The sequence below is a fragment of the Plasmodium berghei genome (genome assembly GCF_900002375.2).
Source record: "Plasmodium berghei ANKA genome assembly, chromosome: 14".
NCBI classification, from domain to species: domain Eukaryota; phylum Apicomplexa; class Aconoidasida; order Haemosporida; family Plasmodiidae; genus Plasmodium; species Plasmodium berghei.
In genome coordinates this window covers 2,070,288-2,083,751 of record NC_036172.2, presented here as the reverse complement: position 1 = coordinate 2,083,751, position 13,464 = coordinate 2,070,288, and the positions used below count along the sequence as shown (strand labels likewise).

Here is a 13,464-nt window from a genome sequence, read left to right as displayed (position 1 = left end):
TGTGCGCATTAATGGTTAAAGGTACATATATTTTTATCAAGTATACACGCTTATTTGTATATTTGCATAGAATACATCTATGTTTATAATATATTATTTCATATGCTTCACCATTGTATGCATATGAACACACATGTATAATGTATGATCAAAGGGAGATATTCTACCAATTTGGTTCATTAAAAATGCAAATATTTATAATATTCTCAAAAAATAGTGAAAATTGTTCAAATTTAAGATTTGATTATATATATGACAATATTTATTGACAATACCGATCCTCTTTAAAATGAAATGCATCATTTTAATGTGTTCATGTTATATTCTTATTAACTAGTATTAGTAATATTTCTATATTATTTCACATATTTTAATCATAGGATAAAATACTAAATTGTAAGGTGTAAGCATCCAAAACCTTTATAAGCATAATATAACTTTTATATTAGATCATCATATGCAACATAGATATCTAATATCTGTTAAATTCGCAAAAATAAAATTATAATTTTCAGCTTATTGAAAACATAAAAATAAAGAAAATTTATCGTTTTTTGGCTTGCAATTTTATTATTAATCGCTTTTTTATATTGTGGAAAAAATAAAAAGAAAAAAGTATTTAAAAATTAAAAGCTGTAAATAAATAAAAATAAATATATGCAATATGATAATGTAGAGAAGTAGATAGCGAATACCCATATTCGCTAAAGAAATTAAAAATACTTATGTATATAATAAATACTATTATGCAAAAAGGAATGGATATAAAGATCCCCTCGTTAAGAAAAAAAAAATTATCACCTATTAAGATATACAAAATATAGTTATGCATATATATATTCTATGCATATAGCATGCTTGCTGAGCATTATATAAATGCATTAATTTTGCTTAAAGAAATATGTATTTACACTTTCTCCAAACAACAAAGTACCGAAAAAAATAAAAAAGAAAAAGACAAAATGTTAAATATGATATAGTGGTGAATATACTAAATATTATTTATTCTCCAAATTTAATTATTAAAAATGTCAAATAAAAATAATTTATTCAAATTATGCTCATAAATATTGAACTTCTTCATTTCAGAAACATTTTTAATAAGTGATATATCTACTATTTCCTGAAAATTATTATAATTTATATCTTTTGTTTTTACAGAACTTAAATTATCATTATTATTTTCTTCAGAAAAATCGTTTGTAAAAGGTTCACTAGTATTTTTTACAGGGTTATTATTATCATAGTTGTTTTCGCTATCTCTAGTATTTCTAAAATTGTTAGAATAATCATCCAATGAGTTATTAATACTATTTTCTGAGTCAAAGTTTTCATTTTTAGAATAATATGATGGCCTGTGACTATTTACCATTTTTAGCACATTGCAATTCTTGGTGTTTGGATCCCTCGAATATTTTTTCTTAAGTTTTTTGTTTTCATTTTTAAAATGTTTACTTAAAATTCCAATTTCGTTTTCAGAAGAAAGTGTCGTTATATCTTTAGTATCAATGTATTTACTTTCGATAAAATTCTCCATTTTATTAGTATCATTAACTTCATCAGATTTCATATTATTGGTGGTATCTTTGTCATTGGTATCAATTTCTCTAGAATCTTTATGCTTATTTTCATGAGAATTTGGTTCATTTTTTTCGTTTTTTGATGTGTTTGTTTTCCCATCGTTTCGTACAGATTTCTTTCCACTATTATTGTGATCATTTTGTGTATCATCATTCTTAGAATCTTTATTCAAGAGTTGATATCTATTTGATTGATCCCTTGAATTATTAGGATCAACTATTTTTTTAATTTCGTCTCCAGTTAATGTTTCTTTATCTAATAATGCAAAGGCTAAATTATCTAATTCTTTTCTATGTCTTCTTAAAATTTCTTCTGATATGCCTTTTCCCTTTTCTACTAAAGTTTTAACTTCCGTTTCTATAGCTGATATAGTTTGAGCTGATAATCTCATAGAAGAATACCCATCACCCATTCTTTTTTTATAATTTAATGGACCTAATTTATCTGACATTCCCCACTCGGTTACCATTTTATAAGCTATATCAGTAGCTCTTGAAATATCACTAGATGCTCCACTACTTGTTTCAGATTTCCCGAAAACAATTTCTTCTGCTGTTCTTCCCCCCATACATACTGCTAATTTTGCTTCCATTTGACTTTTAAAATAATTATGCCTATCATCAACAGGTATTTGCTCTACATAACCTAAAGCATTACCTCTAGAAATAATAGTAGCTTTATGTATAGGATCTGTTTTGGGGTGAAGAAAATATGCAACTATTGCATGCCCAGCTTCATGATAAGCAGTTATTCTCCTTTGATGTTCTGATTGTTTTAACGATTTTCTTTCAGGCCCCATCGAAACTTTATCTCGTGCTTCAAATAATTCGTTTATAGTAACTAAACTTTTTTTGTTTCGCGTAGCTAATATAGTTGCTTCATTTACAAGGTTTTCTAAATCGGCGCCCGAAAAACCAGGTGTCAATCTCGACATTCTTTCAATATCATTCGCATTTAAATTACTTTTAATTTTTTTTATGTAAATTTCTAGTATTTTTTTCCTGCCGTTTACATCTGGTAATGGAACATATACAATTCTATCAAATCTTCCAGGTCTAAGTAAAGCACTATCTAAAGTATCAATTCTATTCGTTGCCCCTATGACCATAATATGCACAGTATTACTAAATCCATCCATTTCAACTAATAATTGATTTAATGTTTGATCATGTTCTTTTTGCCCTGCACCATTAGATGCGCTAGAACTACGTTTCCCTCCTATTGCATCAATTTCATCGATAAAAACAATTGACGGTGCAACTGATCTAGCATGTGAAAATAATTGCCTGATTCTTTTTGCTCCTTGACCTACATATATTTCTATAAATTCTGGACCAGATGTATATATATATGGAACATTAGCTTCGGTAGCTACTGCTCGAGCTAGCATAGTTTTACCAGATCCTGGAGGTCCAACTAATAACACACCTTTAGGCATTCGTGCACCCATTTCTTGATAGCGTTCTCTATTTTTTATAAAATCAACAACTTCTAAAAGTTCTAATTTTGATTCATCTATTCCAGCAATTTCATCAAATTTTACGGGTTTAAAATGTGGAGATGGCTTTTTTTGACCGTGGTCGCTTGGAGGCGCTCTATTATTAGGATTATCATTCTTTCTATTTTTATCATTTACATAAGGTTTTAAAGAATTCAAATTATCACTTGTTGGAAAATTATGATTATTATAATTATCTTTATAAACTAATTTATATGTAATGATTGTCATAAGAAATGGCCATATAGCGAATCCTAGGCATACGCCTAGAAAAAATATGACAAAATAATTCCATTTTTTGTTTCTTCGTTTACCAAAAAATTTATCATAATATCCATAATGCCCATTCTCAATATTATATTGATTACTCTTGCTCTCATTCATATATTTTCTATCTCCATTTGGAAGTAATGCAGAATCATCTTCTTCACCATGCTTGTCTGATTCGGAAGATGCATAATTGTCATTTTCATATTGATTAGAATTCATAATTTTACTTGTAAAATTTTTGTAATAGTTATACATATGGCTATTATTTACCCGATGTTTTTTTGCATGAGAAAATCACAATTTCATATATACATGCATGAAGCGCATATATTATAACTATAAATATAATGTATTGTATACGTATATATATATATGCCTTGGTGTTGTATAAAACAACCCTTATGCTTATACAAACATAAATATATATATATATATATATATATATATATATATATATATATATATATATATATATATATATATATGATTTAGTGCCGAACTATTAAAAATGTATGGAGACACAAATCTCTGTAACTACAAAATATTATTAAAACACATTGTGCTTATATCAAAATGTGAGGGATATTTACTCCACACTACTATGGTACATATATATTGCTGCTATTTAACGCAATAATACTATTTCTTAAAAAAATTACAAATACCAAAGGGTATAAATTAAACAATCATAAAAATTCATTCAGTATACGAACACAAGATCAAATATATAAAATAAAATTAAAATAAAAAACAATTCTCTGCTTGTTTGACTCTAAAAAAATGCATATTTATGCATTATTATATTATCTCTCAAATGCTGTAAATACTTTGTAATATCTACTAATAATGTTCTTTATAAAGTCATATTCAATATTTTTTTTCAAACATTTAACTAAATATATGCTGTTTCTTTTTGCATATAATAAATTTTCTTTGTCACTTAAAAAATTAATGAATTTAATAGTATAATTCAATTATCATTTTTTTAATTTTATTTTGATATTTATATTTTTTTTTACACAGGTTGAGGGTATCCATTATATGCATATAAATATATATATGTATATAATATTATATTTATATGTGCCTACCCGCATGCATATATAATATATATTTTTTTTATGAGCCCTTTCGTCTTAAATTAATAAAAAATATTAATATAAACAAATACTTTCCAATTTTTTACATTGTATAATTAATTTAAATTAAATATTAATATAAAATCGAAAACAAAACTTATGTATCGATTAGGAGAGTGATTTTTCCCTAAAAATTTTTATGGGGTATATATTTTTTATTTATTATATGTTCGATTTGCCCCTTCAGTTCTATAAAATAAATAATACTTGTTTTTTGTATGTTCTACTAAAATTTTCATATACTAAACTATTCATTAGTTTGGAAAATATTTATATAGAATAAATATTTTAATATTTAAAAATAAAATATTTTTTTCCACTTTTTTTCGGTATTTTCTCCTTTTTTAGTGTGCTATAGTTTTTTATTATTTCCTCATTAGAACTAACCTGCTTTTGCTCAAGTAAATGAAAATATGAGGACGAAATTGTATTATTATTGGTATATTATTGATTTGTTCATATTTTATTATTTCTTTTTAATTTATAACCTTGGAAAATAGCATTTTGTTCATTTCCTTTTTTCTATATACAATATTATATAAGGGTTACATATATATAATATATATAATACTATATTTTAGGGACTCACATATATTTTTTTTTTTTTTCTAAAATTATTTCTCTTTATATAAATTTATGTCGATATCATTTGATATTTTTTTTTAAGTATGAGTATTTCTTTTACAATTTAAAATTGTGTCCATTACATTACTGCAATTGCAAATGTGTGTCAACTTTTATAAGCTCAAAAATATATGTAAATAATGGTAATTATAAATTTTCCCAATAAATAAATAAGTACATATATACTTTGGAATATTTTTAATCGATATAATTATACGCACACAACCAAATATTTCATATATACAATATGAAAAATACATACTTTTGATAAAAATACGAGCATTTTCTTCGATAACATAAGTTACACAATATTAAAGAGCATCAAGATGAAATAATTAAATGTATAAATAAAACCAATACAGTAAATTCATTAATTCACTGCATAACAATCATAGTAATTACAGAAAAAATAACTATTATTCTATTAGCATTTAAATCACCACTAACTGTGATAGATAATCCAAAAGAAGTCAAACAATTTGTATCGATATTTTTTTGTATATATTTTAGCACAATATTACATATATCATAAATTTGTAATATAAATATTTTAGAGAAATTAAGGAATGAGCATATGAAAGAAAAATTTGTTCTAATTGTAGATCCAATAGCTATAGGTGTAACAAAACATAAAATAAATATAATTAAAGAAATACTAGCAAAATGTAAGTCAAATGTTATTAAAGGGAGTGTTTCAGAAATATTGTATTTAGGTAAAGAGGACAATTAAGGGAAAGGAATAGATAGTAACAACTATTATACTGATATGTATATATATAATTAATAGTGCTAGAAATATAGCATTAACATATAATGGAACAGTCGTTGTTACATATAAATATGATGTTATCGTTATTCCTTGTTCATGCAATATAGCTAAAATAAAATGTTATTTTAAAATTTATGCCAAACATGACGTTAAAAAGTTATATAAAAAATTGTGTTAAAAATATGATCAAAAAAGTCAAAATGCGAGGTTAGGTTAAAAAGGCAATAATATTCATATTCATTATTGCATCACCCAATGTTAAACCTTTTTATTTTTCTCAAAGAAATCGTGACAAAAAAAATGAAACAAAATTGGAAAACATTCATACATGTGCATATATAGGAATGCATGCAAACATACTATATTCAATTTGAACGTGAATTTTTTATAATAAAATCCTTTCGAGACTTTGAATCTTCACCCATCAATGAGTTTATCAAAGTATTGGCTTTAATCGCATCACTTACTGTGACTCTGATTAATTTTCTAACTTGGGGATCCATTGTGGTACTCCATAATTGATCAGCCATCATTTCCCCTAAGCCTTTAAATCGTTGTATTTCATATTTTTTTGAAGAGCTAAATAGGACATCGTTATTTATAAAGGGATTTGTTTGATTTTGTTCAGAATTATCTTGATCATTCTGCGGATCAAAATTTGTATTATTTTCATCGCCATGAGTTATATTAAGTTTTCCTTGTCCATTGAAAAAATTTTCTTTCTTTCTTTTTTTCAAAGTGTTTTTATTTTCAAGAGTTTGGGATTTATCCATGTCTAATAAAGCTAATAACTCATTAAGTTCGGAATCTGAATATGTGTGTATAATATATTTTGAAGCTTTTGTAGTAACATTAAATTTGCTTATTACACTATCTTTTATATTGTTATCAAAAAATTTATTATATGTAACTTTATATAAAGGTGGGCAAGCAACATAAACGTTGCCATTTTCTATAATTTCTTTTTGAAACCTATATAAAAATGTAATAAGGAGGATACAGATATGTTCCCCGTCCACATCTGCATCAGTCATAATAATAATTTTCCCATATCTTAAAGAATTTTCAATAAAATTATTTTTTTTTATATCTTTATTATCATTTCGTTTATTTGTATTAGATTTTCCAGTTTTACTATTATCATAATTGACACTTAACCCTATAGCCGTGATTAATGATTTTAATTCAACATTTTCGAATATTTTTTTATTGTTTTTAATTTTTTCAACATTTAATATTTTTCCTTTTAACGGCAATATGGCTTGGATTTCTCTGTTTCGTGCTTGTTTAGCACTACCTGCCGCACTATCTCCTTCTACAATAAATATTTCATTTTTACTTATATCATCAGAAATGCAATCTACTAATTTCCCTGGCAATATTGTTGAATAATATTGATTATTTTTTGATCGTATTAAATCTCGAGCTGCTTTTGCTTCTTCATCACTTTTTTTCGCCTGCAATGCTTTTAAATATATTGTATTTAATAAGTTTGGTTCAAAATCAAATATTTCTGATAATTTTTCAAAAATTATACTTTCTAATATCGGTTTTAAATAATAAGAACCTAATTTCGTTTTGGTCTGCCCTTCAAATTCTGGGTTATTCATTTTTATGGACAAAATAGCTGTTAAACCTTCTCTTATATATTCACCTGGTATGTTTACAAAATTTTTTATCGACTCATTTTTCTTGGAATTATAATTAATGCTTCTACTTATTGCATATTTCATTGCATCAACATGTGTACCTCCATCTATTGTATTTACATTATTTACAAAACTTAAGATATTTTCATTATATTGATTTGTTACCCATTTTAATTTTAAATCAACATGTATATTTTTTTGAAAACAATTTATACTAATAACTTTGTTGTTAGTCTTGAATAGGTTTGTTTTATTTTTTGTTAACATTTCCATATATGCATCTAACCCTCCTTCATGTTTTATTATCTCATATTCATAATTATCTAGCTTAGTGTAAGAATTATTTTCAACATTTTCTGAAACTTTATCACTATTTCCTTTATTTGAATTTCTTTCATCATAAAAATAAAAGGTTAATTTATCATTTAAATAAGCTAACTGATGTAGTCTATTTTTTATACATTCGCTATTATGTTTTATATTTGTTTTAAAAATTGTATTATCAGGTTTATAATGTATTTGTGTTCCTCTTTTTTTAATTGGACAATCTTGCACATTTAATTCTTTTACTACTTTTCCCTTTTCTAATTCAATGTTATAAATTTTATTATCTCTAAAAACATTTACTTTCATAAAAATGCTTAATGCATTAGATACAGATAATCCTACACCATGCAATCCAGATGAATATTTGTATTTTTGTAAATTTTCATTTGTTCCATCCACAGAAGTATCAGTTCCCTTAGAATTATTGCTTATATTACTATTTCCAGTTTCTTGGACTTCTTTTTTCGTTTTTTTTTGTTTTCCTTTTTCTTCTTCCAGTATCATATTTATATCATCATCCAAAAATTTTGCTCCAGAATGCAATACCGTTAAAACTGTTTCAAGAGCAGATTTTTTTGTTTTTTCATGGATATCACAAGGTATACCCCTTCCATTATCCTCAATAGTTATACTTTCATCATTGTGTATTATAACTTTAATTTGATTACATTCATGATTATTATATTCATCTACTGCATTATCAATAATTTCAAATAATATTTGATGCAAACCTTTTGAATCGGTGTTTCCTATATACATTCCAGGTCTTTTTCGAACAGCTTCTAACCCTTCTAATATTACAATATCTTTTGCATCATAATTATTACAACGAAAACTATGCTTATTATTTTTCTTTATGGGTTTATTCAATTTCTCCTTTTTATTATTAATTGGCTGCAAACTTTTTAAAAACATATAGTTTGTTTCTTTTTTGTGTTTTTTTTTTCTGAGGTGTGGAAATAAATTTCTATCATATTTTGAAAAGTACCCAGACGCTTCTTCTGCATTTAATTTGGTTTTTAAAAAATTCAAACTACTCCTACTTTTCACTTTCAAATTATTAATATATGTATTTTTTTTGCCCCTAGCTCGCCGAAATAAATATATTATAGTAAGGATTGCAAGAGAGAGGAATTTTGTCAGTCCTCCTTTCATTTTACTCATTTGAATGTTTATTAAGCATTCGTGCGTTCGTACTTTCACACTCAGTATATGTACCCATTCGTATGTTCATTTTTATTCCCTTGTTTCTGACTTTCCCTTTTAAATGTTGAAAAATATATGGATGGAAAATTAAATGGAAACGATGGGTTACATTGTTTATTCTAGCAATGTTATCTCGTAAAAAATCGTAAAAAACGCAAAAAAAGTGAAATAATAAAGGGATGCTTAATTAATTAAAATTATCATTCCTAAGCGATTACCATTTTAGATCGATTATTTTTTTTATTATTTTTTTATTTTCGTTCTCGCATTGCTCATAGTAACATTTAAAAAAAAAATCAAATTGTAATACATAAATTTGGGATACATTGCAATTAAAGAGTAAAAAAAATAGTTATATTACTAAACTTATGAAAATAGTTGCAAACGCACATATATGTATGATATATAAAAAAAATTATTTAAATAAATAAAAGAGTATAAATACAAATTTAAAATATTTATGCTTTAAAGCATTTTGTGTACTAGGTCTATGATATAGTATTATTCTGAAAATGTACAAATTTTTACAAAAAAGCATCATAACATGAGATATTCATTGGTATAATTATACTTTAGGTATTTTTCAAAATTATACATTTCCAAAAATAACTAATTTTGAGGTAAAGTAATGTACTATAGTCTTCGTAAATTCTTTAATATAATATTAAACTATTATTTTTCTCTTTTTGTGAAAGTAGCATACTGCAAAAGATGAATGAGCATTTTTAACAATTCTGACATTTAACCTTAAAATGTTCTTAAAAAAATGTTTATAAATGTATTTATTAACTTATGTCTTGTGTATATACACAGTAACTATATATAAAGTAACCTCGATCAATTGTAACTAAATAGAAAATTTGCATTTTTTTTGCGAATTTGATTTGGGATCCTCAATGATTCAAACACACATCTCCTTTTGAAATATTCTCTATCCATATATATAATGGCAAAAGTTTTTAATATATTCCTATTCGTAGATTATATAATAAAGACATAAAGCTTATATATTTTTCAAAAAATTCTTTCTTTCTTTTTTCTTTAAAAACAATTCAACAATGAATATCCTATTATATTTTTGTGTTAATTTTATTTTTGTCATATCCATATATTGTATGCCTCCTTTCAAAAAGGGAAATGAAAATTTCCCTTCAGTCGCCTTAACAGAGAATACTATAAATGTGGATTCTTCTTACCCATCATTTAATATACATTATAATTTCGAACCAAAGGATTGGAGAAATATAGAATTAATTGAAAATGAAAATAATCATTTTTTAAATGAAATAAATAATGAAATAAAAATAATGGAAGAGAGTAAAAAAAAAATATACTATGTTTTAAATGTCCAAAAGCAACAATTTGAAGAGTTATTTTTTTTAATAAATCGAATTAAATATTTAAAAAATAACAATAAGCATGAAAAATATAATGCTAATGTTAGTATGCCACAATATTTAAGAACGGGGAATTTCAATAGTAATAATAATATAAATCCAAATAAAGTCATAGAAATTTTTAATCAAATAGATGATTATATGTTTAACGTATCCCCAATAATAGGGGAAGACAATTTTTATCACAATTTGGCTGAACAATGGATTAGGCTAAACTGATTAAAAACTTAATATAAGCATAAATAAAACAAGAATCAGATCCATAAATATGTAGTATTTTAGAAGTACAGAAATTTGGTAATGTTGTACATACAAATATGATCCTTTTTGAATTACATCAAATAATTTATTCAAAAATTGTAATGATTATTTGCATGAATATAAAAGTCAATTTTGTGTGTCCTTCTAAATAATAAAAAAATATATCAATTATGACAACGGATTTATTTATATACTTCTGTACATATTTAGTCTTACACTTTTGTTTTCGTTTTTTTGTCATATTTGCTTCTAAACATTAGAATATTATTTATAGAAACTTATTGATTTTAGTTTTTATCATAATTAGCTCGTAAATGTGTAATACAATTATTATATTATTTTCAAGCTACTTAAATAATTAAATAACTTCTATGAAATTTAAAGGAATTTTTGAAGTAATTTACAAATATTAATTAGCAATGGCATTATTACAGTTTTAAAACCAAAAAGATTTGTAATAAAATCAAATAAAAAAACAAAAAATGAAAAAAAGTAAATATAAAGACATGAAATATAAAACCCGAAAAAACAAAATGTAATATCAAAAGTAAAAAAAAGGCGGAAATGGTTAAATTCATTAGTAACAAATTGCTAATAATGTGATAGTGCTATATAAATATGATTAAATGGAAAAATTATAATAATAGGCATATTGTATATACACATTGTATATGCTTACTTGCACATAAATATAAAAATATGATATGGTGCATGTGGTATTTATACAATAAAAATATAAATTATACTTTTTATTTTTATAAAAATTGGAAATCAATACATCCATAAAATTAATGAATTAATATATAAATTTATTTTCAGGCCTATAGAGGCAGTTGTCAAATTCTTCACGTTTTTTTAATTATATTTGATTTTAATATAAAAATATATCACTATTTGTAAAACAATAACCTCATATAATATAAGTAAAGCTATTAGAAAGGCATATGGTACTGACACCTTGAAAAATAAAATAAGCGATGTGGTTAAAGTTATCAAAACAATTAAGAAAACTAAATTGAAAAAAAATATATATCTGGAATGTAAAATAAAATTATTGTTATTATTATTATCTATTCCATTATTTAAAATAGAATATATAGTTCTTAATAGTTCGTCTTGTAAATACTCTTTATTGTCATTACAATCTTGTGCCCATTTAAAATCATCGCCTTCTTCTTCTTCTATTTTTGCTACGCCTGTTTTGCATATTGTGCATAATATTGGATCTAATTTATTTAATCCTAATAATTTTGATCTAAGAGAACTTAATTTTTGTGTTTTCCTCAACTTGTACCAGCATTTTTTATGAACAGCTGCTGAACATAAAGAACAGCATGGATATAAAACAAAATCTTTTAAATTTTTTTCTAAACATATGAAACAAAGGAATTCTGTTTTTTCATCTTCTAAGTTTATATCTTTTCTATGCAAAACTGGTTTTATATTTTCCTTTTTAGGAATTTTTAAATAGCTCGTCGTTTCCATTTCCCCCAAATTTATTATCAATGGAAATTACCTCAGAATATAGTATGAATATAAAATTTACATATTTTATATCTTTGTATTATATATAATTATTGTCTTGCATATTATTTTTTTTCTACTATTATTGTGCATTCTCATATATTCATTCTTTAGTCATTTTCATGCATCATTATATACCAACGCTTAAAATATTACTATTTCTGCGACATTTTTATTATTATATTTTCATCTTATAAAAATTATAATATTTGTAAAATTTTAAAATAATTTTTTTTTTTAATATATAACAATCCACACCTTGTAATAAATAAAAATAAACAAAATATATTCAGCTCATTTTTTATAATATTAATGTTTTGGGAATTTTCTTAATCTATATTGCAAACAAAATATACAGTAAAAAATGTTTAAATTAAGAAGCGTTTTAAATATATTTTAGAAAAAAAAATAATAATAATAGCAAGATATAATTTGTTTATTTTCAATTGACATATTTTACATACGTTTATATAAATGCATATAATAATTTTCACATATATATAAATCTTATAATTAATAGAAGCTATAAATATTTCATTCACAATTTAAATGCAAACAATGTCGATCATTTTAAGTAATGAAATGTTTAAGCTTTATTTTTTTTAATATTATTATACCTTTTTCGAAGATATTTCACATTACCACAAAAATAATATCAATTAATAATAATAACATCCATTCAATTTTTAAAGATAATTTCGTTTTCACGTTATAGACCTCACATTGAGTAACCTGATGAATAACTACTTTTGAATTCTCGAAATATTAATAAAAAATTGACAGCTATTAATAGATCAGTATTATGTTATTATACTGTTTCGTTTTTTCAAAAAAATAATAAAATATATGTAATAAAAAATATGTTTATTATAAAAAAATAATGTGTTATGGTAACACAGAATAAATGGAAAATAGTGTTGATACCTATAAGGCGACATAGCACAGGTATCCTTCACAATTTCGGTATTAACATAAAAATAATATAAAATCATTGTGAAATAAACTAGCATTATTAATAATAATAAATATAATTTGCTTAAAAACTAAAGTGTGGTATGCACAAGTATATATATCAATTCATTAATTGACAAAATAAATAAGCAATATGAAATTTGTTCAGGTATTATAATGTAAAATAAGTGAAATAAAACGAATAAATTCATAGTATATGCGTTTTCATAATAGGATCTTTATTCCTTTGAGAACATCATTTCGAAAA

The 13,464-nt window shown here is 24.0% G+C and overlaps 4 protein-coding genes across 4 annotated transcripts; 1 reads left to right on the top strand and 3 right to left on the bottom strand.

Annotated features, from left to right (window-relative positions):
* Window positions 1–1,015: 1,015 nt before the first annotated feature.
* PBANKA_1454100 (ATP-dependent zinc metalloprotease FTSH 1, putative) lies at window positions 1,016–3,604 on the bottom strand (the record flags this gene model as incomplete). The annotated part of the gene is made up of 1 exon (XM_034567919.1): window positions 1,016–3,604. One exon carries the CDS (start codon window positions 3,602–3,604, stop codon window positions 1,016–1,018), a length of 2,589 nt encoding a protein of 862 aa, XP_034424368.1.
* Window positions 3,605–6,246: 2,642 nt separating this feature from the next.
* On the bottom strand, window positions 6,247–9,012 carry PBANKA_1454000 (DNA gyrase subunit B, putative; the record flags this gene model as incomplete). Its single annotated transcript, XM_034567917.1, has 1 exon — window positions 6,247–9,012. One exon carries the CDS (start codon window positions 9,010–9,012, stop codon window positions 6,247–6,249), a length of 2,766 nt encoding a protein of 921 aa, XP_034424367.1.
* A 1,109-nt stretch (window positions 9,013–10,121) lies between these two features.
* PBANKA_1453900 (conserved protein, unknown function) lies at window positions 10,122–10,679 on the top strand (the record flags this gene model as incomplete). The annotated part of the gene is made up of 1 exon (XM_034567916.1): window positions 10,122–10,679. The coding sequence occupies one exon, from the start codon at window positions 10,122–10,124 to the stop codon at window positions 10,677–10,679; it is 558 nt and encodes a 185-aa protein (XP_034424366.1).
* Window positions 10,680–11,576: 897 nt separating this feature from the next.
* PBANKA_1453800 (conserved Plasmodium protein, unknown function) lies at window positions 11,577–12,206 on the bottom strand (the record flags this gene model as incomplete). Its single annotated transcript, XM_034567915.1, has 1 exon — window positions 11,577–12,206. The coding sequence occupies one exon, from the start codon at window positions 12,204–12,206 to the stop codon at window positions 11,577–11,579; it is 630 nt and encodes a 209-aa protein (XP_034424365.1).
* Window positions 12,207–13,464: the final 1,258 nt, after the last annotated feature.